Below are 24,652 nucleotides of genomic sequence, written 5' to 3'. Positions count from 1 at the left end.
ATGGATGCATTAGAAGGTAAATTTGAAGCTTTTGTTGAGAAAAGAATGAGTGTGTTAGATGAGAAGCTTAGTGATAGGATTAAAATGGTGGAGGTAGATTTGAAAGGAATGAAAGAAACAAAACCCACTAATGTTCCAATTGATTCGACTTCAAACAACAATGAAGAGGATGAAGCTCATAGTCATCAACCAGTAAATTTTATTTTGGTATTTAATTTTCATTTGTTTAATTTTTTTCTAATTTTGTAATACGATTTTCAAAACAGATTCAAATTTTGCAGTCTTGGATGGTAGAGATGAAAGAGACATCATAAGATGAATTGGTGAAGAAGGTTTACACTGTGAGTAATAAAAAGAAGAAGTCAGAAACAGAAGTATCTGCTGATCTTCCTCTGTGTGAGCAGACTTATGTTACTCAAGATCATCAGAAGAAGTTAGTGGGTGATGTTTTAAAGAAACTTGGTCGCAAGAATGTTCGGCCAGCTGCTGTCAAGGTTGAAAAGGAGAAGGGAAAGAGGCCAGCTGCTGATGGTGATGAACTTGAAGATATTACTGACAAAGTTGTTGCTCTTGATACAAAAATGGCTTCTAGTTCAGAAGATACATGGGATGACCCTCAACAACAGTTGGTTAGTAAAAGGCTTGATGAACATTGACACGACTTGGAGAGCATTTAAAAAATTTGGATGGAGATACGACACAAGCAAAACGAGTTCTGCAGTTGGCGAAATCTCAAAAGTATCCATTTGTTGGTAACTCTACTGTGAAACGAATAATCTCTTCCAATGTGTCTTATGACCATCTTAAGCCAGCTGAAGATGCTAAGTTACAGAAACATATGGATTTCTTGAAGCTTGATCAGTAAGTATTATCTTTATGATACTTACATTATGTTTTTTTATTTCCTATTAGTACACATTAGCCTTATGATGTTAACATGTTTACAAGGAGGCACCTCTGCAAACTGGGCATGCAGATGTTAGATTTTATTGGCAGATTATGACACCAAGATTGGACTGACCTAGTTTTAATTATGGATGGTTGAAAGACTTTGTAAGTGTATACATATTGGTTTTTATTGGCTTTTTTTGTGGTGTTGTTATGGTCATTTCTAATGTGAATTTTCTTGTAATGTAGCACATGGGCGCTGCCATGACTATGTTCCACAACAGATTCATCTGTGATCCTTCTCAGTATCCTAACCAATGCATAGCCTTCTTGGATCAAGATATGCTCTCATCACTATTGAAAGATTTCGACCAGTTTGCACTTTCACGAAGAAATTTCTTGTTCAAAGACATGTACTTGGAACACTTCATGGTTTAGCTCCTGTCGAGTCGCAGACAAACAAGAAGTGGTACATTGATGTGGATCATTTATACGCTCGCCTTTTTGTCAACAAAAATCATTGGGTGGCTCTGGATATTGACTTGCCAGCTAGAACCATATACGTGTATCATAGCATTCCATCCTTGGTGAAAGAATGCATTGCACTTAGGCGAATGATCCCTGCATTGTTAAGCCAAGCAATTCCTCCACAGGTTCGCAAGAAGAGCTATGCCATGCTAGAGGTGAAACGAGTGACACAAGGTTTGCCATTAAATGAAGATCCAGGTGATTGTGGTGTGTTTGCTCTAAAGTACATTGAGTGCTTGGCCCTTGGGATAAAATTTGATGGGATATGTGATAGGAACATCCCGGCGATTTAGATAAAACTTGCATGTGAGTTATTTGATGAAGTTGGTGAGGGTCTTGGCCATAGAATGTCTCACATTTTGTCTCAACCTAAACATTTTGTAATTCCTCACCTTATTGATGAATCCCTCACGTCATTGATGAGTGAGGAGGGATAGTTTGTTTTGGGTTTAAAACCTTACATGGTGAAAGTGTCTTGAGTAGTTCAACGATTATGGGTGTACCTGTCTCTTTTTTTTTTTTTTTAACTAACGAGCATGTGGTAGTGTCCTTAACGATTATGCTTGTACAAGTTTTTTTTTTGTATCATTTCTAACGATTATGCACTGTAAACAATGTTTTCCTCTAAACAATATTACAGTCGAAATTAAAACAAAATCAAGATAGTTTAACAATTACCAGAAGTGTATTGCAATTACCAGTAGTGTATTCAAAGGGCAAAATAAAAACAAAAACTAAAACTGAACTTGAGCCAATCTTGTATGATGTTGTCAAAACAAAAACAAAAACTAAAACTGAAATGAAAATGAAACTCTAGGTATTACATGTTTTTCGATTATGTCCTACTAGATTGCAATTACCACAAGTGTATTGTTTTCTTGGTTTTTTCCTTTTCATCGCAATCTCCAAAGCAGACTTCATTCTTGAATTCTTTGGCCTTCCAGGTTTGTTTTTAGGTATTGGTGGTAAAGCAACCTTGCTCACAACTTGTTCAGGAACTGGTGTACCAAAATCTCTTGGCATGATGGCAGTTGCATAGGAATCACACAAGTAGCTTCTACGGAAATAAGGATGACACATCCTTATTCGAGATATGTTCCTCTTTTCACAAGCCGCAATCGCGTGTGCACAAGGCAACTTCTTCAAGTCAAACCTGCAACATGTACACCTTCTATATTTCAAATTTACAACGTGGAGAGATGATCCACTTGTAACTTGTACTTGATTAGCATCTATATCTTGCACAGTAAGTAGCTTAGCATACTCTACATGACTCTGTAAAACAACATAAAATCATTATTAGTTTAACAACAAGTTATGATTAGAGAATATATACGACAAGAAGAAGAGAAAATATACCTGTAGAACTTTCTCAGCACCACGAGTTAGAGATGTAGTCATTTTTAATGCATCATTCCTTCGCTCTGAAAACCATCTAGTCATCATGGACCTAATTGTTTCTAACATTTCCACAATAGGATAACTTCTAGCGTGTGACATCACCTTATTCATTGATTCTGCAATGTTACTAGTAAGCAAGTTGTACCTATCACCAGGGAAATGTGCACGTGTCCAGAGTCGCACATCAGCTTGGACAAGGTAATGATGAAGTGCAGGATTCAAAGCTTCAATCTGATCAAAAATGGTTTGAAAATCGACTACTCTGTAAGCATCCGCCGCCTTCTTAACCAAACCAAATGCTTCCCGACCTTTAAATCGAACCAATATATTTTTGTACAAATGGTATGTACATATTCCCATGCTAGACTTTGGATAAACCTCCTTACTTGCTTTTCCAATAGATTTGTGCCTATCAGAAATTATGGCTAGACCTTCGTCATCAGGTATCACACACCGGAGTTGCTTGAAAAACCAGTCCCATGATTCATCATTTTCTGCATCAACCACGGCCCATGCTATAGGAAATATCTGAAAATTGCCATCTTGAGCTGTGACCATCAGAAGTGTCCCTTTGTATTTTCCTTGTAAAAAAGTACCATCAACAACCAACACTTTCCTCATGAAAGGAAATCCATTCAAGCTTGCACCATATGCTAGAAACAAGTACTTAAATCTATCAGCATCATCAAGTTCAAGCTGCATATATGTTCCTGGATTTGCCCTCTTTAACATGTACAAGTAAGTATTTAGCTGCATATAACCACTCTCTGGACTACCCCTGACCAATTCACGAGCATGTCGTAGTGTCCGATACGCCTTCCAGTATCCCATCTGTGCAAAACGAATTATTAACGATAACGTTATACAAACTAAAACTGTGTTAAAAATATTGAATCTTAAACCAAGCAATGTACCTTGATCTGAAAGCGTTTGTTTAACGCTTCTGCAACATACATTGGCAATACCTTCGGCCCAACTCCACCAACGAAATCCTTGTACAACTCTCCTAGAATCTCATGAGTTGCTTGTCGGGTACGTGAAGAACGCTCTGTCACTGAACATGTATGTTGTGAAATAAACACACGCACATGAAACTTTGGATAGTCTTTTAATGTTGTAGCTCTCACCCTCCACTTACAACATTTTACCCAGCACTTGACAATTAGCAACCTTGGGTTCGATTTATATTTGTAGTAATCGAACATCTCTACTACGGTTAGTATTTGCAATCGTGTCTCCAAATGCTTCTTTGTTTCATAACATTGACCAACATCCAACTTAAGAGAAGACAAGTCTAACTTCGCATAATTATCATCTTCCTTCTGTTCTTCAATGAATATACATGAACTTGTCTTCTTATTTGGTGAAATAGCAGTAGGTTTTTCTTCTTCTTCTTCTGGTGGAATCCCATACAAGCTAAAATTTTCATCATTAGAATCTATTCCATCAGAATCATCACAGTAATCAAATCTCATTTCTTCATCGTCCACTTCTGAATCTTCATTAGTAATGTCTCCGTCAGCCAATTCAGTATCTACTTAAACCAACAAATTATCATCTCTGGCTCTTTTTCTCGATCCACTCCTAACTTTAGCCGTCACTTCAACACAAAGTCGAAGTGTGTCGCTCTTCAATTGCTTTAGAAAACCATGAAACTTTTGAGAATTGGTGATAAATACTGGTGGTGTATCGCTCAGTAACTTTCGTAATAACACCTTCGAAATCTTGTAGCTCAACCCAATATCATATACTTTCTCATCCAAACCGTAATCTTCATACACCAATTGGATACAATCATCGTAACTCATTTGGTTGTTACGGTCTAGAATTCGACCCCCTCTCTTATTATCAACAACAAACAACCACTTGACTTCATCATAGATCCATTTGCCAGAGACCACAATCACGTGATCCATGCCAAACCCAAAAAAAGAAAACTCGTTTAGAAGATCGAAAAAGGAGAGATATAATTGACTGTGAACCCAAAAGGGAAAAAACAATGTTCAATGGAGTATAGGGGCGCCGACGTGCAAAAGGTGGAGAAAAAATAGGAAACCGCTTATGGAAAACCCTAAAAAATAAATGTTTACGTGATATATATGGAAACTAAAATAAAAAGTCTGCCACATCTACAATAAGTCTGTCAATGTTTAGTTCAAAAAAAATCTGAAACTATGAATCTGGAACAATGAAACAAGTCTGTCATTATATAGTTCAAAAAAAAATGTTGTCACTATATAAAAATTAAAAACTGTCATAACAAAAAAATGTATCGAACAAATAAAAAAACTGTCACAACATTAAACAAATTTGTAAGGTCATTTTAGAAATTTTTATTTTCCTTAAATAAATCTGTTAACAAATGACAGATTTTTGGAAACAAAAAAAACCTGCCATAACATAAAATAAATCTGCCATAACATGCTACAAAGTGTAGGTCAAACTAGCAATTTTAAATTTTGATTAAAAATCTGCTATCTATCGGCAGATTATTGGTAAATTATTAAAATATGTTGTAACTAAAAGTAAATCTGTTATCAATAAACATCAAACTAGTAATTTTTTTTCTCAAAAAATCTGCCACGTTACAACAGATATTTAGTTTGACAAAAAAAACTGTAACAACTAAAACAAAAAGTCGGCCACAAATTATAACAAACCGGTAGAAATAATAACAAGTCTGTTGTGTTGTTGGAAAAAAATCAGCCGTAAATAAAAAACTGTCAACAACTGTTTTTTATAAGTCTGTCGACGAAAATAAATCTGCCAAAGTAAATCTGCCATTTAAAAAAAAAACTTGTAACAGTCAAATAAATCTGTCACCACATACCATAGATTTTGTAATTTTCCCTCTCATCATTGCTGGAAAAATTATAAGGGTATTATGGTATTTTTTTTCCTAACAAAGCACTGAAGGGTAGTTTAGACATGAAAATAACCCAATTAACCTTAATATTTTAAGAGTTAATTTAGCAATTATTCCCTTAAATTGGGTTAATCTAGTAACTTTCTCTTTTTTATATCAAATAATATAGATATATTTGGGTGTATTACTACGTCACCTACAAATCTTAGGATCCGTTTGTTTGTTTACAGACACAAGAAAACAAAAGTGGTAAGTGAAAAACACTCGAGCGCATTGTATCTGTTCAAACCTATACATAGACCCGGATCCGTTCCAAACCCCCACTTTTTATCGGATATAGTAGGGATATTAATATTACACTCTCTTCAACAAGGGAGGGATCAGAACTTTTACTCATTTTTACTTCTAGCATGAGTCACTCACCCTAGAGAGAGCAAACACCCTTCCTCTACTCTTTAGAGATTGCTCATCTATTTTTCGTTCATACTTACAATCATATTCTTGTCACACCCAAAAACCGTTTCTAGGTCATCCATGCATGTTACCTAAACATGTTCCTTTTCGTTCACTTAACCTCAAAGTATCTCCTATATCATCGATTACACCCTGAACCAAAGCCGGCCCAAGACACAAGCTGATGAAGCATCAGCTTGTGACTGCAAATTATATAAGTCTATAATCGGTCATATTTCACAGAAATTTTGTTTGGTCTAGTGGTATAAGCAGTGGAAGAGAGTCTAAGATGTCATGAGTTTGAGCCTCAAAACACCGACTTATTTGTGTTTTCATTAAAAAAATTTTTTAGGCCATTTTGGGCTTGTGGCCTCATAATTCTCTGTGACGGCTCTGCCCCGAACCATCTTTTTTTGACGATTCTGTCTGGTGTGAACTTCACCATTCTCTTCACCCGTTTTTCGAGACATTCCTTCATTTCTCTAGTCGTCTTAATTTGTGGTCCCTTTTTCATTATATTATGTTTCCGACTTGAGCATCACAAGGAAAAGAGTCATTTCATACCCGTATATCCTCCAAGAGTGTGAATTCCTTTCTGTACAAATAAGCAGTGCTAATTTCGACCTGTACCCCAATAAATTTCAAATTTCATTCTGGTACTTACAAAATTGAGCCAATTTCAAAGTCCACGTTAACAGATTTAAGTCAACCGTTAGAGATGCTGACTCAAAATCCACATGTGTATTGACGTACCATCGAAATCGCAAAATGGCGTCGTTTTGTTATGTTTTCTTCCGAAAAATTTGTCAAAAATCCACACTCTGGCGGTTCGAACCCGCAACCTCACACTTGTTTAGCATAGGATGTAACCAGTTGATCCTATAACAATACTCGATAGTATTATACAAATTTATTCTTATAAACCAAACGTGCCATCGAAATCGCAAAAAATTGTCGAAAATCCTATTGTCATACAAATTTATTCTTATGAGCACATGACCCCTATTGTCTTGTAACATTTATCTAAAGCTTATAGACATAACCACAACCATATCCGAAATTGACAAAACCACAACATCCGAAAATGACAAAACCAAAACAATATCCAAAATTGAAAAAAACACACTTATATGTTCTCCAAATGGAGAAGCATGAAACAGTCTTCCAGAGTTTCTAACCGTGTTGGACGTCTTCATTACTGCACTTTCTCCACAACGACACTTCTTAGGAAATCCCTCACCCATTCTCAATCACTGTAATTCGGTATTAGAGAAGAAGAAGAAGAATTTTATTTATGTTTATCGAACCCAATTCCAGTGAAGAAGAAGGAAAAAAACCCAAATAAACCACAAATCTCGATTTGAGAGAAGAAGAAGAAGAAAAACCCTATGATTTCAAATTTTCCCCCAATTCAAAACGACGACATTTCATTTAATTGGGACTTGTATTTTTTTTTAGGTTTATAACAATAAATTTGTATGATACTATCGAGTATTGCTGTGGGATCAACTGGTTAAGTCCTACGTTGATAATGTCTAAGAACACGGGTTTGACCCACCGGAGTGTGGATTTTCAACAACTTTTTACGATTTCGATGGCACGTTTGGTTTATAAGAATAAATTTGTATGATACTATCGAGTATTGTTGTGGGATTAAATGGTTACATCCTATGCTAATCAAGTGTCAGATCGCGTGTTCAAACCACTGGAGTGTGGATTGGATTTTTGACAAACTTTTTGGAAGAAAACATAACAAAACGACGCTGTTTTGCGATTTCGATGGCACGTCAAAACACACATGGATTTTGAGTCAGCATCTCTAATAATCCGTTAACGTGTATTTTGAAATTGGCTCAATTTTATAATAATGAAATTTGAAATTTATTGGAGTATAGGTCTAAATTAGCCCTGCTTGTTTGTACAGAAAGGAGTTCGCACTTTTTGAGGGTGTACGGGTATAAAATGGCTATTTTCCCGAGCATCACAGCCGTCGGAAAACACCATCCCCAAACGTATTCTTTTTTTAACTCTTGACATGTTTGTTGTGACAGTACGACGTGATTTTTTTATAGATTTGACTCAACTTTTTATTTTGTTTGGTGCAAAGATTTGACTCAACTAAAAATCAACTTAATTAAAGAATTTACGAATCTATACAAATATTCAAGAGGAGAAAAAAGTAACAGTAAGATACAAAGAGACCAAAGATTAGCTCTTAGTAGAGTTAGAATCATTGTCTTTTGGAGCAACGCTACGAAGAAAAGAAGCACTCTTAGTGAGTTCCCGAAGTGGCTTATTCGTGAATCTCATAAAGTTGTAAACAAAACCTCCAGCTAAAATTCCGACGAAGGGACCAACAATGTAAACCCAAATTCCTTTATACCTTCCCAACACAATTGCTGGTCCTAGACTTCTTGCTGGATTCATAGATGCTCCCGATATAGGTCTAATATAAACAACACCCAAATTAATTAATATTTCCTATAGTATATGAAATAATTGTTAAATGAAGAATCTGTTAAATAGTAATTTGGTTTTTACCCGGCAACAAAGACGTTCAAAATTATAGTCATCCCCACGGCAATCCCAGCTAGTTCTCCGGTCTGTCAAAAATTTTTAAGAACAGTTCAATAACGTAAAAGCTTCCACTTATGAATATTGTAAAACATATGCACCAGTTGAAACAAACAAATGATGATGATATAGAAAACACTAACCGCACGACTATCGGTGGCAACGCCAGAAATAACAAACATGAGGAGGAATGAAATAATGATCTCTGCAACAAGTGCTTGTCCCGATGAATCACTCGGAGTTGTTCCGAAGAAAGCTTTGGGTGTCAATGTGAACATTAGTTTCAGTGTCAAACTCGCTAGTAACGATCCCGTAAGTTGTGCACCTATATACAATGGTACCTGCCCAAAACATTATACAATCATATATACGTTATTCAATTATCAAATATCAAATCATATATACATTTAGATTTTAACTTGGAACTGAACGTTACGTTTGAAACAATTTAGATCATACTGAAAAAAGGGGGTAGATAAGAGTATTGACCTGATACCAAGGAAACCGCCGGAAAACGGCAAAAGTAACAGTGACGGCCGGGTTAAAATGTGCACCGGAAATGTGACCGGTAGAGTAAATCATGACCATAACAATGAGACCCCAAGTCACACAGATACCCGGAAACGTTACTATCCCATCGTACAAAACATTCACTACCACCACTCCACATCCAGAGAATATTATGAAATACGTCCCAATTATCTCTGCTATCAACTGTAATCAATTTTTTAATAATAAGAAAAAAAAAAAGCATAAACATATTTATTATCATTTTTTAGATATGCAATAAAACAAATAATAGAACATATAGTGTTATTGTTCTGTTACCTTTTGGGTAAGGCAAACAATGCCGGGAGAAGTGCATATGACCGTCTCGATACCTCCATGGCAATCTTTGCCGTCGCCTTTCTCAATCCTTGACATTTGCTCTTCTTCGATTTCTTGACAATGCGAAGTCATTTTTTCTGGATAAATTTATATTTTGATAAAAGAAAAAGGTGGAGATTTTTCTTTCAGGGGAAAATTGAAAATATATGTTTTTGTTGTTAGAGAACTTGGAGATTAAAGAGTTTTTATACATGTGAAACAGAAATTAGTTGAAATTAATGATTGGATAATTATATCTAATGCGAGTTGGAACAGTAGAGCTGTAATTAGATGTAATATATGAAAAAATAGGATCAGGCTTTGAATGTTATGTTAAAATGGGTCAAAAAGAGTGGCAACGATTTGTAACAGTTAAGGAGCCAAATAGGGACTTCGATGTTTGTTTGTATGCGTTATTATCTTTCTTCAATTACTATGTTGACCCTATCTGCCCAAAAAAAGAAAATTTACTACGTTCACCTGTTAAAGAAAATTTATAAATGCATTGGATAGCCTAATTTTGGCCGAACCGAACCAATCTTATTATCTTAGTTGTGTTCGTTTTTTTTTTTTTTTGTTCGGTTTTACTAGTTAATAATTTACTGTTATTTAATTAAACTAGTAGTTAATCCGCGCTACGCGCGGATTGTAAACTAATTTTATGAACAAAGATTTTTAACCTACTGTTTTTTTAAAAAAGTTCTGTTTTTCCATCTATACTTACAATATGAATATCAGGATATGCTAATTCTGAAATAGGTAGTAAGACTTATCAATGTTAGATATTTTTTCATGTCGTTAAACGGTACTTAAGACATGGTGCGTCTCTCGCTGTCACTTGCTGTGGTCCTAGACTCCCACAATTGCATGTTCAGTTCTGTTTATGTGCATGTCTCATTTTATCAAGGGACCGGGAAGACAAAGCTAGGATGTCATATATTTAAAAGAATCAATCAACAAAGTATATAACAAATATCATTGATAAGTGGATTAGAGTTCGTTAAAATCTAAAATTCGATCCAGAGTTAGAAACCATACTACTCTCTATATATGCCCAAAATAAGAGACGAAACAAAGCATCCTATATATATTCTATTTACTATTAAAGGTCAATTATGCACCACAACTGAAGAGATGAGATGTCATTGCTAAGGTCAATTATGCATCACAATTGAGGAGGTGAAATGGCATTGCTCTTGTCCAAGTTGGTGTGATTAACAAACGCTAGGCATATAATATCTCACTGAAAAGTAGTATAAACACATGCTTCAAAGTACTATATTGATGGTATAAGGGATCTGGAGTTACTCTTTCTGTAAGGAAATTATTCATGGAAAAAACAAAGATATGAAACCAATTACAGAGTAAATATGTAGTATTTTCTTTGCTTCTACTTCTGCAAGAAGAATCTGCGCTTGTGGTTCACCCAGAGCCGTGCGGACATAAACTGTGGCCAGAGGCGGTAAAAAAAACTTTTCAATGCATAGAAAAAATAATGTCAAGAATGGTAAATACCAGTCATCTAACAAAGTAAACAATTAATTAAAAAAATATAACTGAAATTTTCTTCCGTAAAATATCATTAACTAAACGTTCAAAATCAACTTTTCTAAACAATTTCCTTTCGCTAGACATTTACTTTAATAATGACAATAACCGGTGCTTCTGTAGACTAAATGTTCAAGTGTAGAATTAGTAACATCAATTAAAATAAAGTGAGAAAACGAGAGACGTAAATTCTTTTGTCTCGTGTGCATACATAGAAAACTGTAGAAAATGAATGTTTGCCGTAATTTTATAACTTATTCTTTAAATCGAACGTGGCAATTAGGGCTGGGCACGGGACGGGTACCCTTGAATTTTCTTCGACCCTTTACTCGTCCCGACCCTAACGGGTAACAGAAAAAATTTACTCATACTCGACCCTTAAATAACGGGTACCCGGAGAAACAAGTACCCGGTAAAAAATAGTTGACCCTTTACTCGTCCCGACCCTTTATTATTACCCGGAAAACAAGTACCCGATAAAAAAATGTTAATAATCGCAATAATAATTTTATCTTTTGAAATCCAAAAAATGAAAAATTCATAAATTTATGCAATATATAGTTCCAAAAGTTATAAAATTACGAATTTTGAAAATAAAAATAATATATTAATTCAGTTAGGCTAAGTTGAACTTAGGTTTTAACTCTAACTCTATAAAATAATAATAAATAATAATAATAATAATACAAAATATTAACGGGTATTTACGGGTCGGGTAGCAAAACGGGTAAAAAGCCGAGTAACGGGACGGGTATTGAAAACTAAACTAATACCCTATACTCGTCCCTTACTCACGGGTAATATAATTATAATACCCTTTACTCGACCCTAAAGCTGCGGGTACCCTTTTTTTCGGGACGGGTACGAGCCGAGTAACGGGTCGAGTACGGGTAACGGATATTAGTGCCCAGGCCTAGTGGCAATTATGTGGGTTTAACAATTGAAAACTAAAGGTCTAAGATAAATATACTATTTGAAACTACATGGCCGTAGTAACTAAACATAGTCCAAAGTAAAAATAAAGGTCTTCAACTTTTTTCAAAATTTTGAGGCCGTAGGCCAAAGTTTCTTTTGTTTACACTGAGGCACGGCTCTGGGTTTACCTCATTTATGCGAAAAAGGACATTAAAATTCCGATAGTGTTACGACGAAATTATATGTTGCGATGCGATAGAATAGTTACATAGATGCAAGGAAGATATTGTAGACTTTTTTTATTAAACTTTTTTTTTCATAAGCATAAAGCAAGATATTATAGATTTTATAATATGACTATGTTTTGATTTTCCTCATTTTTATGTCAACTCTATCCCCGTGTGAGCACTGATTAATTACCTTTCAGATGTTTTTTTTTTGGCGGATGCTGGAAACTAATTATGATGGTGTCTATACCCGTATTGGAAAGTTATCCCTCTCTCTTCTCCGAGCTGAAATCATGTATACATCATTTTTTTTTTTTTTTTTTGTGCACCAAAGATTTTATATCATACTAAATCAACCTCAACGGAGGAAAAGATACAAAGGGAGGAACCAAAGCTAAAACTCCCTGATCAAAAACAAGATCAATAACCGAATAAAAGCAGATAGATTGATAGAATAAAGTAATCCTAACACATCGACAATAATTGAAATCGTTGAATCCTTGATCTTGATCCTTGATAACAATAAAGCAGAAACGTGAGAAGACACCTTGGACAGCACCACACCCATGAGATGAGATGTTGCACGAGATTGAAACTAGCACATGGGCAGATAAAACAATCCACAATTGGGCTGCAGCGACAAATGTGACAGGGCACCACACTGACGAGCTAACGAAACCATCAGAGAAAGAAGTCTCTGGGAAACACCCCTCAATAACAGGTGCTGGCCGCTCACAACAATAGCAGCCGATGAAGCACCACAGAAGCAAATATGGCGGTTGAGTGCTCTTCTCCACAAACCTGGAAAAAGAAGCAGAAGCAAGATGGAGGATAGAAGTATATCCAGTCCATTCAGGGTAATGGATAGAAGTGTATCCAAACCACAAAGATCTTCTATCACCGGCGACTCCTAACCAAACCGGTGTCTTCCGCAGACGTAGACAAACCCCGAACGGCCAAACACTGAGCAGACATGCACAATCAAGACAAGCTCGAAAGGCTTCAACAAAGATCCAAGAAGTATTGGACCAGGCCCACCAAGAAAACAACTTCAGGGGCCTGTGCACAGGACCTACCACGGTCGAGACACCATCACGGCGGCAGCGGAGAAGGGGAAGAGCAAAGGACATACTAAAAGACACCAACAGAAACTGGTACCTTGGAGTGACTGATACGGCGGGAGCGGAACCAAAGGAGGAAATATGGAGAGTGGAAACAGAGAGACGAGCAGTCCCAAAACACATTGAGGGGCAGCCAGATCCAGATCCAGATCTGAGAAGAGACGCCGCTTCATCTGAGCAAACGCCGGAGAGGAGACCGGTACACAACTCGGCTCCGGAGACCCCGGTAAGACAAACTCCATACACGAACGGAGAAGACAGAGAACGGCGGAAGTAGCGCCAACAAGAAAACCGGATGCGCGGTCTAGAAGAGAACAAGAGACGATAAAAAGTTGGATTTTCCGGGAGAGAGACTAGGCAGCAAAACATCGTCAGGGTCCGACGCCGGTGAGCCATAGCTACACCAGCGCCGGAGAGCGGAAGCTCTTTCGTCGGCTGGAGAATGGCGGCTAGGGCGAACTGAGATGAGGAGAGAGAAGAGAGCCTGTTGGTCTGTTGCACTTTCTAATTTTTATACATCATTGTTAGTTTCTAAAAGTAACAGGTTGTTTATCGTATTCAAAAATGTGTGTTAGTACTGGATTGAAACAGGAGAAACAAAACAGCAAATATGAGATGTCAGTTTTTTGTACTTCAAACCTTTTATCTAGGACTCCCTCCGAAAACTTGTTCCTGACATCAAGAGACATATTATCGCTTGAAATCATTGCACTCAAGCATATGACCAAAGAAATGATGAATTATTTCACTATGTTATCGTTTATTTTTCAAGAAATGATAAATCAAAATCGTCCAAATAAATATGGAAAACAAACAACGTTGCAACATTGCAAGGTTTCAACAAAGAAAAATGGAGATTCTCATTAAGTCTAAACGTTTCAGCTTTCTACCATTCCTTCAATAACTCTTATAAGCGAGACTCTCCACATCTCTGAGGAAAGTTCATCGTCAGAAGTTGACTCCCGTAGGTACATCGATAAAAATATGAAACTACCTTTTACTCTTTCCATGGTTTATGTTCCTATCAACTCTTAACAACCACCGCGCCATCAAAACATACGATCACCCTCCGGAATCATCGGAGATCTACTTTGCATATATCGATCTGAAAGATCGATTGACTGATGACAAAATGCAAGACGATCATAATTCACCATATTAGAGATATAATTGAAGGAACAGTAGTCATACCATTCGATGGTTCTTCAAGCACATGAAATATGTTTGATTTCTGAATCGTAATCCTAACATCGGCACAGTTTTGCTTATCAGTTGCATGCTCCGTCGTCTAACAGCCGCTAATAAATACTTCAATAGAAGATGAAAGTGACTGAACGGCCGGTGAAACTTTCTCTATATTGTCCGCCAGAGGGCGCTACCACTACAAGAAAACAAGGCGATAACAGACGGAATTACTGACGGCACTAATCCATCGGTAATTACCGATGAATATCTGACAGAAGATTAGTTTGTCGGTTGTTCGTCAGAAATTTACTGACGGACAAAATTCGTCGGTACTCCGTTAGTTTTTCTGACGGATTACTACGGATATATAATTTTCTTCGCGTGTGTCAAATTTTGGTCGGTAATTATTGATCTGTCGGTAATCTGTCAGAAATAACCGACGGAAAACTGACAGATATTAACTTTTCGTCGAGTGTGTCAAAATTTGGTATTTTTTTTCGATCCTTCGGTAATCCGTCAGTAATAACCGACGGATAACTGATGGTTTATATGTGGACTAGATAAGATCCGCGTTATTACGCGGATAAAAATTAAAAAAAATTATTGATAATAATTAAGTAGTAATATACATGTTTTTAGATTTTATATTGTAACATTTTAATATTGAATATGGATTTCTTATATTTCATCCTAATACTCTCTCAGTTTCATTATGTAATATTTTAAAGGTTTTTTTTGCTCTATTTTATAATATTTTCTCAAATTTCTATGTACAAATTTTATTAATATAACAATTTATGACTATTTGAACTATGTAGTATATTTTATTTTTGGTTGAAGTTTTATGAAAGAAATAATATTATCATACAATAGAAAATATATTGATTTTGTTTATTTTCCTTTTTGATTTAGAAAAATAATTTTTTAAAATATAGAAATGTAAAATTCTGTAAATATAATTAGGTGCCCTACTACGTTTATAAAAAAAAGAATTTTTTTTTGACACATGTCAACATCTAATCAATATATTTGACACATGTCACAATCTTGTTAATGAGTAATTTTGACATCAAACTTTATATAATAAGATAGTGTAAAATCTTCCTAACTTAGCTCCATAATGCATTATTTTATAAGCAATGTATAAAAGATGAGTTTTCAATGCCTAACTAATCTTCTTTTAAACAACATTCTTCAAAATTTGTGTTTTTATAGAAAATAGGTTGTTTACTAAAAAGACTTATGGTATGGTATTACATATTATGGGTAAGTATTTGCCATTTGTCTTTGAAATTATTTTTTTCTCTAATTTAATCATATAGATTTTTATTTTCACAAATAATTTCATGGTTAGTATATAATACAAATTATATGCATATTTGTCAATAAAATTATGAAATTAAGAGTTTTAATCTTAAATCCGTCAGTAATCCGTCAGAAATAACTGACAGAAAACTGACGAATATAAATATTGACAAAATTTTGGTATCTGTCGGAAATAACCGATCAACTTCCATCATTCGGTGAGAAAGATGAGATTCTAAGAAAAGCACTACCTGATTTTGTGTTTCGTTGTTGTTTGCTTTTGCGGGATTTGATTTCTATTTAAAGCCAAAACTGATTATGTTGAGGATGGGGAGAAATATTGTAATGATACTTACCGGAGATGTGGAGAGAGTCTTGCTTATGAGATCCTAACACGATGAACTTATAAAAGAGTAACCAGGAAATGAAAGAAAGCTGAAAAAATTAGAATTCTTGGGAAATCGCACTTTTAAATTGGTTGAACCCCTAATTCCTGATGTTAAAAAGTCTCGATAATGTTTGACTGATTTCTAACGTGTAAACTTGGGAGTAATTTAGAAATATAAGCTGACGTGGCAACTTCAGAATCAAGATTTAGAAATCTGATGTGGATGGTGTTGAAGAGCTCAAATTGTCCCTTTTATTAGTAGTAATAAGTTATATTTGTTTTTAGGCTTATTTCATTTACGTGTTTTGTTTGAATAACTGAGTTTATGTTAGATTAAACTAAAGTTAAGTTAACAGAAGAATACAAATATTCAAAAGAAAAAGAGTAACACAATAAGATAACACTGAGAGAATAAAGATTAGCTCTTGGAACTAGAAGCTTTGTGGCTTGGGGAAATGCTACGGAGGAAAGAAGCGCTCTTAGTGAGTTCTCGGAGTGGCTTATCGGTAAATCTGATAAGGTTATAAACAAAACCTCCGGACATGACTCCGAGGACAGGACCAACAATGTAAACCCATATGTGTTTATATACTCCCATCACTAACGCTGGTCCTAGACTTCGCGCTGGATTCATTGATGCTCCCGACACTGGTCTGTCATTTTTTAACATATGATATAAGATAAACCAAAATTTTAATCAGAAATAAAAACCAAAACCGAAAGCATGTAAAATCATGAGCATTCATGTTATACTATATGAAGCTTTATTTTTAATAATATTGTGTATAAAAATGAAAATTTGGAAACCACGAATCTTATGAATTACGTTGGTTGTCTAAATATAGAAAATGAGTATTTTTACCCGGCCACAAAGACGTTCAACATTATAGTCATCCCAACTGCAATTCCAGCTAATTCTCCGACCTGTTAAAAGCATATTATGAACAATCCAACAAGCATATTAAGTACAAAATAAAATATTTCTTGCCTTACTAGTATTTCCCTATAAGTTTTATATATACCACGATCTTAAAAATATTTCAAAACAAAGTATGACTAAAATTATAACCTAATGTAATTACCTTGCCCAAAATAATATATATATATATATACTGATCAGAGGTTATTAGAGAATATCAATATTGAATAGCAAGCGATTCCAACTGTTGAATTTTTTTCTTAAAATTATGTCATAAATAATTTTTGTGTCTATTTTTGGTTATAATAATTTACCAATATGAACTAGATTTTAACTCGCGGTACACCACGGGCATAGAATTTTTGTTATAATTTATATTTATGTTGTATCTATTTGTTAAATATTTGATGTTTTGTAAATAGAGACATAACTAAATTTTCTGATTGTTGTGCAGATAAATGTTTATGTTTTGTTTTTAACCCGCAATACACTTCATGACAATTTGTTTGTTATATTTAGTTTATTTTGTTTAGCGTTTGAGATTCTATTTTGATTTTTAGTTATTAAAACAAAAAATAAGGGATCTAAATAACATAATAAGTAATTTATAGGCTGTGATTAAGTCGTATTTTTCCTAATGATTTAATTATTTTACACAATCTTAGTTAAATTAACTTGATTTTATGTCAAATATTCTAATATTAGTAATGTTGATATATAATTAAATGAGGATTTAACCCGTGTTAACATAAATTTAATAATATTTTATTAATTCCAACATGTCCTCTTTATAACTCATCTATTACCTAACCACATTATATTGTATTTTAAACTTTTTTAATTTTACATATTCGTAATAATTAAAAATTTTATTAAGTTTATATATGTTAATTATAATATTTAAATAAATGTCAATCGAAGTTTTTCTTACGTAAAGAATCAAAGCTCACAGGTTTTGGAAAACAAAATGGGAATCAAATTTTTTGTTTTCTTTGTTTGTGAAGGATTCAGATATAGAATATCTTGAAAACACAACAGAATGTGTGGGTAAATATATGATAGTTTCTATTTCCATATCGATTGTTGTTATTAATTTAGTTGGAATGAAATGTAAAATATTTATGAAACAAAATCTGTAGTAATGTTAGTTTTGGAGAAATTTTGCGGGTTAATGTTATAAATAACTTTTTAAATAAACAAAATTAAAAGGACATAACACAAAATGTATTTTAAAAATGTTAATATAGATAATTTACTTACGGCGCGATTATCAGTGGCTACGCCAGAGATAACAAACATGAGGAGGAATGAGATAATAATTTCTGCGACGAGTGCTCGTGCAGGTGAATCAGCCGGAGTGGTTCCAAAGAAAGCTTCGGGTGTGACTTTGAACATTAGTCTTAGTGTCAAACTCGCTAGTAACGATCCCGCAAATTGTGCACCTATATACAATGGTACCTGCTCAGAACATTATACAATTAGATTCACTGTTTTTTTTTTTTTTGCACTTTATTAACTCATATTATTTAAACTACATCACACATTGTTCGAAAATATTGCAAAAAGTAACTACGAAATTGCTACTATTAAGCCATGCTATGTCTTTAGCATATGTCGATGATCCGATCTCTACAGACAGATCTGCTACCAGTTTGCTTTTAATTTTGGAATAGCTACAAGTTTGCGTTTATATTATATAAAAGAATGCAAATGTTTTTTCCTTTTTCTTTTTTGTCAATTCACTTTTTTATTTTTGATAACTCATTTTCTTCACATTCGGATATACACCACGAAGTAATTCTTGTTTCTGAAAAAATCGTAGATTTTATTCAAAGTCGAGATAGAGAATTAGAGAGTGTAATGACCTGATACCAAGGGAACCGCCGGAAAATGGCGAAAGTGACAGTAACGGCAGGATTAAAATGTGCACCGGAGATGTGACCGGTAGAGTAAATCATGACCATAACAATGAGACCCCAAGTTACACAAACTCCTGGAAACGTTACTGTTCCACCATACAACACATTCACTACCACCACTCCACAACCAGAGAATACTATAAAATACGTCCCAATCATCTCCGCTATCAACTGTAATCAATTTCAAAAGAAAAAAACAAATCAATTTGCGCAAAAATACTTATTATCATTATATCTATGCGATAAAACAAATAAGTTTAGGTTTTTTTCAACCTTTTGGGTAAGGCAGACAATGCTGGGAGAAGTACATATGACCGTCTCGATTCCTGCATGGCAATCTTTGCCTTTGCCTTTCTCAATCCTTGATATTTGTTCTTCTTCGATTTCATCACTATGGGAAGTCATTTTTATGGATAATTTTCTGATGGAATATTCTTAGAGATACACTTTTTTTGAAAGAAAAAAAGTTGAGTAGAGAGATTATTATTTGAGATAAAAACGAAAATGACAATTTTAGTGGTTAGAAAATTTGGAGAGTAATTTATTTATTTATTTATGTGAAATATTATTTGAACCAATCACAAAAGGAATGAATTAAATCTAACGAGTTGGAATAATGAGAGCTGTGATTGGATGTAACAGATGAAAAGTAGGATCAGACTTAGCGTTAAGTGGAGATGGGTGAAAGAGGCAAAAAGGCTAATTAAAGGAGTTTAGCTTTGAGTTGCAGATTTATAGGAGTTATTATTCCCCTAGCTACGTAGACCTGTTAATAGAAATTTATCAACAAAAGTAGAAGAAACAAAACCACTTTTAAACATGAGTGCAAATTATAGTAAACATGAGTGTCAGCAGGATGTTATAAATTTTAAAGAGTACGTATCCGAAACATAAAAACAAATCTATTATTTGGTATTGAATATATGTGATCATTTTTCTTCGTTGACATTTATCATCTTCGATTCTATGTATAAAACAAAGTCACTTCCACTTCTTAATTCAATAATCCATTGAAATTCAAAGAGCTATAAAGAAGATAAAAACAGTGAACCCTCTTTTCTTCCAACAAGGTTAATTTTGAGAAATCATGTTATGTGAATGAGTATCAAAATTGCAGTTTTTATGAGATTGTGGTGTCATCATATTTTTTTTCATATAGATAAACTTTTCGATACAAACAACACAAGACTTTTCTCTAAGTCAACTTTACGGCAAACCTTATCTATCTTCCTAGCAAAATAATGCGCGAGAAAACTGTCAAAACGATGGCTTTGTCATACTTGCCAAAACCAATTCAAGAATTCATATCTTGATTACTTAGATGTTGACTGGTTCTCCCGCTATCTTCTGTAAATGCTGCGTTTGCAAGTGGTAGCGGTTGATAGCGATTGGAATCAATCACACAAATTGCTCCCAATCGCTCCTAATCGCTCTCAACCGCTTCAAACCAATGAATTCCAAAAGCTGCTTCCCGCAAGCGTTTACGGTTGCGGGCGATTGCTGTTGGATTTTTTTTTTTTTTTTCTTTTGTAAAAAAGCTTAAAAGAAATCAATGATAATTTCTTTAATATCTTCTATCTAACCATTTTACTCATTAAGGATGAGAGAAAATGAAATACGGATACAATTGCAGAGATTATAAAATAAACAATTAGAAGAAAATAATATTCCAATTAACAATAACCCAGAAAACTTTATGTAAATTTAATGGCACATCACACATAAATTCAAAAAATTATAAATAAATATAATATTTCATCAGAAATTTAAGAAAATAAGATTATTTGTGAAAAATATTAAAACAAATCACCAGTGACTCTTCTCAACTCTCACTTGACCATTCCTACCGATGCAACTACTGACCCACGATCTAAGAAAAAAAGAAAAAAGATCTACGATCTAAAGCATATGTTTTGTCATTTATCAAATTACTTGACTAAATTTTTGGTGAAAAGCCAAATGCATAAAAGAATAAGTATTTCAAAATGAAATTTATTTGTTTTTTGAATAATTATTTTAGTATTGTTTTAATTAATTTTAATTATAAATCAAGTTTAATAAAAATTTTGGTGTTTTAAACATTTATATATTACATATCACATTTATTATGTTCCAACCGCTATTGCACCCGCTGGTCAACCAGTCGTAAACATCCCACAAACGCACCAATTTTAAACCTTTAAACTAGTCATTCAAAACACTTAATAACGCCTGAAACCGCAATTGCCCGCTTTCGTAATTTTTCGCAACTGTAACCACAACTGCAGCGTTGAAACCTGTCAGGCCCTTCATCATTGGTACGTAAAACAATTGTTAGGAAAATTATATATGTAATTTACAAATAGTTTATGCATGAAGTGATCTGGCGTATGTATAGAAGAATATCACACGTCCATTATTATTATATTTTTTTACTTTTTTTTAATAGTGTAGCATCCGCGAATCAAAAATTGGTTTTTGGGGATGGGTGTCGATGGACACCAAGGTGGTGTCCGTCGACACCACTTATTTCCGGTTCGACCAGATTGGATTTTTGATCGATTTGGTTCGGTTTGCTTTAAGGAAACCATTGGACCGAGGTTTAAAAGAAAGAAAACGACCTAGGATCGTGTTTTTGGTTGTCTTGCGCCGTTTGAGAGAAAAAGAAAGGAGAAAAACAGTTCCTAAGGTTCTTGAGAGAGTTTTTGAGATTTCAAGGTGTTTTTGGTGAGATCTTGCTGTGGGATTGAAGATCCAAGGCTAAGAACGTGTTGGAAGGTTACTGGGAGTGTTGGATTCGTTTCTTTATGTCTAAATCTTCCTTCAAAGAGGTGAGTGCATGACCATGGCTAATCTAAGCCTTTGATTCCCTTGTTCTTGCTTGTTGTTGCTTGTTTGTGTGTTTTTCTTGCTGGGATTGGTTGATACAGGTTCCTACGGAGGTATAAGGCTTGGGTTTTGAGTATTGGACGATTTGGAGGAGATTGGGAGCAAGATTCGAATCTCGACTTCGCGCGGATCGCAGTTGCAGAGGGAGTATCGATCGACACCATTTGGTGTCGGTCAATACCATTTGGTGTCTGTCGACACCAGCAAGTCAGGCATCGATCGACACTGTGGGGTAGTGTCGGTCGACACCATTGAGCCAGTGTCGATCGACACTAGGCTGGTGTCGGTCGACACCTCCCTTCCAGTGAGACGATGTTTGATTTCCTGGTTTGTGTGTTTGTTTGTTGCTTGTTTTGGAACTTTGGAATCAATGTTTCTTGTGTGTATAGATAGTAGATGGGAGGATTGCCTCACTAAGTATTTGTGATAATACTTACGCATCTCAATTGTTGTTTGTGGTGTGCAGGTAAAGGCAAAGTGTGATCGTGGAATCAAGGCAATGAAGAGGAGGATGTTCTAGGGACTCGATTGGATGTTGTCTGGCATTGCTAGATTGCTAGAGTTGAGTCATTAGAAACATTGCTAGGTTGCCGGTTTCAAGTTTCCTGTTGTTTGGTATTTGGATATTGCTTATGCTATGATATTGGAATGTTATTGGATTTGTTATTGGTATTGTTATTTCCGCTGTTGATTGTGATTGTGGTTAGGTGGCTAGTGGATATGGGACCACTAGTTGTAGTTTATTTATATATATTATTACTTATTATTTATTATTAAAAAAAAAAGGTCGGTCGTTTCATTTTGGCATCAGAGCCCTTACGGTTCTAGGTTTGGGTTCACTAGGCTTTGTGCTGTAGATGTTTGGGATTTGCATGCTTTGATTGATTATGTGAGTTAGTCAATTGTGTGTGTCATGGAGTCCTAGAACATCCTCTTCGAGCCGAGTGTGTGATTTCACGGTGAGTTTATGTTTCTATGTGATATTAGGAATTATTTGCTTAGCCTTCTGTTCATGGTAGTGCAGATGGTTAGAGAGGAGGCTGTGGCTGGTCGAGGTCGTGAACGCGGACGTGGTCGTGGACACGGACGTGGTCGGGGTAGGGGCAGAGTCCCAGTGATTAGTGAGACCGAGGACCAGAGTGTGACAGCTGAGGGTGTTGGCGAGTCGCAGGGTGTTCCAGGGGATTCCGTGAGTGTGGCAGGAGGGGCGGTGTTGATGCTCCAGTGGCCAGTGATGCTCGGGTTCCGGGTGTGGGAGTCCCAGCGGGTGGGGTCCCTGGTACTGACTTTGCGGCTATGCTAGCATAGGTGTTAGAGCGGTTACCACCAGTGGTACCGGCCCAGGCTCAGGTAGTGCCACCAGTGGTGGCGGAGGAGCGGCAGCCAGTGGTTGCGGATGTGGGAGAGCATGGACGTTATTTGGCTATGCTCAAGGAGATGAAGGGTCTGTTCACTGAGAGGTTTTTGGGTGGTACAGATCCTACTGCTGCGGATGCATGGAGGACGAGTGTGGATAACTTCCATACTCTGAGATGTCCTGAGGAGTTTTGCGTGGACATAGGGGTCTACTATTTGGTGGTGATGCTGAGTTGTGGTGGAGATCAGTGGTTGCTAGGAGGGTGCAGAGGGAGATGACTTGGGCTGACTTCGTCTTGGAGTTCAACCGCAAGTATTTTCCTAGAAAGGCATTGGACCGGTTGGAGGTGCAGTTCCTTCAGTTATCACAGGGGACGCGGTCAGTGCGGGAGCTGGACTTGGAGTTCAGTCGACTTTGTTGTTATAGGGGTCGGGCTATGGAGCCTGAGCAGGCTCAGATCAGAAGGTTCTTGAGGGCTCTTCGTGATGACTTGAGAGTTCATTGTAGAGGGAGGAGTTATGCTACGCGTGCAGAGCTGGTTGAGACTGCAGCAGAGATTGAGGAGGATATCCGGGCACAGTCAGTGGCGGTAGCTCCAGCAGTTCAGCCTAGTAAGGCTCAGCAGCAGGGTGGTTCTAGCAGGGGCGGTAGGCCTGCTCAGGGAACCAAGAGGAAGTGGGAGGCTACGCAGAAGACGAGTGGTGCGGGTTGCTTCGGTTGTGGGAGCAAGTATCACAGGGTTGCTAGTTGTCCCAAGAGGAGTGTTCCGACAACAGGACCTCGGGTATGTTATCATTGTAGGGAGACAGGGCACATCAGACCTTTTTGTCCCAAGTTGCAGCCGGCAGCAGTGGCAGCGTTGCAGCAGGTGCAGCTTGGAGGTCAGCAGGTGGTACGGATGGAGCAGGGGCCACGGGTTTACACGACAGTAGAGACTGGTGGAACCAATGCCGGGGCGATCACATGTATAATTTCTGGTACTTAATCTTTGTGAATTTAGTAGGGTCAGATTTTATGTTTTCCTCTAATAAAGTGTTAGGTTCTCAACACATGAGGTTTGTGTAGGGACCTTGTTGGTGGGCGGGTTTAAGTCCCACGTTATGTTTGATTCTGGAGCTTCTCATAGCTTCATTACTCCGGAGTGTGCAGAGTGTGCGGGGATCAGTGGGGATCCTGGAGAGCGTGCAGGAGTTGTCAGGGTTGCGGGAGGTGAGTTCCTGAGAGTGATTGGACGGGCTAGAGGAATTGATATTCAGATCGCAGGAGAGTCGTGGCCAGCAGATTTGCTTATCAGTCCAGTGGAGCTGTATGATGTTATTCTCG

The 24,652-nt window shown here is 36.1% G+C and overlaps 3 protein-coding genes and 1 pseudogene across 3 annotated transcripts; 1 reads left to right on the top strand and 3 right to left on the bottom strand.

Moving 5' to 3' along the window:
- LOC147932885 (uncharacterized) lies at window positions 1–1,709 on the top strand. Its single transcript, XM_087477213.1, has 4 exons — window positions 1–192; window positions 333–629; window positions 722–861; window positions 1,214–1,709. The coding sequence occupies exons 1-4, from the start codon at window positions 1–3 to the stop codon at window positions 1,707–1,709; spliced, it is 1,125 nt and encodes a 374-aa protein (XP_087333339.1).
- A 520-nt stretch (window positions 1,710–2,229) lies between these two features.
- Window positions 2,230–4,743, bottom strand: LOC147932884 (uncharacterized; annotated as a pseudogene).
- A 3,501-nt stretch (window positions 4,744–8,244) lies between these two features.
- Window positions 8,245–9,755, bottom strand: LOC104733894 (putative aquaporin NIP4-2). Its single transcript, XM_010453419.3, has 5 exons — window positions 9,539–9,755; window positions 9,200–9,424; window positions 8,854–9,051; window positions 8,678–8,739; window positions 8,245–8,582 (listed from the first exon to the last, which is right to left on the bottom strand). The coding sequence occupies exons 1-5, from the start codon at window positions 9,668–9,670 to the stop codon at window positions 8,345–8,347; spliced, it is 855 nt and encodes a 284-aa protein (XP_010451721.1). The 5' UTR covers window positions 9,671–9,755; the 3' UTR covers window positions 8,245–8,344.
- A 6,814-nt stretch (window positions 9,756–16,569) lies between these two features.
- On the bottom strand, window positions 16,570–19,686 carry LOC109125272 (putative aquaporin NIP4-1). Its single transcript, XM_019233886.2, has 5 exons — window positions 19,378–19,686; window positions 19,051–19,275; window positions 18,446–18,643; window positions 17,129–17,190; window positions 16,570–16,919 (listed from the first exon to the last, which is right to left on the bottom strand). The coding sequence occupies exons 1-5, from the start codon at window positions 19,507–19,509 to the stop codon at window positions 16,685–16,687; spliced, it is 852 nt and encodes a 283-aa protein (XP_019089431.2). The 5' UTR covers window positions 19,510–19,686; the 3' UTR covers window positions 16,570–16,684.
- Window positions 19,687–24,652: the final 4,966 nt, after the last annotated feature.

The sequence above is a fragment of the Camelina sativa genome, chromosome 12 (assembly GCF_030686135.1).
Source record: "Camelina sativa cultivar CO46 ecotype springtype chromosome 12, ASM3068613v1".
Classification (NCBI taxonomy): domain Eukaryota; kingdom Viridiplantae; phylum Streptophyta; class Magnoliopsida; order Brassicales; family Brassicaceae; genus Camelina; species Camelina sativa.
This window is presented reverse-complemented; position numbering and strand designations above follow the sequence as displayed.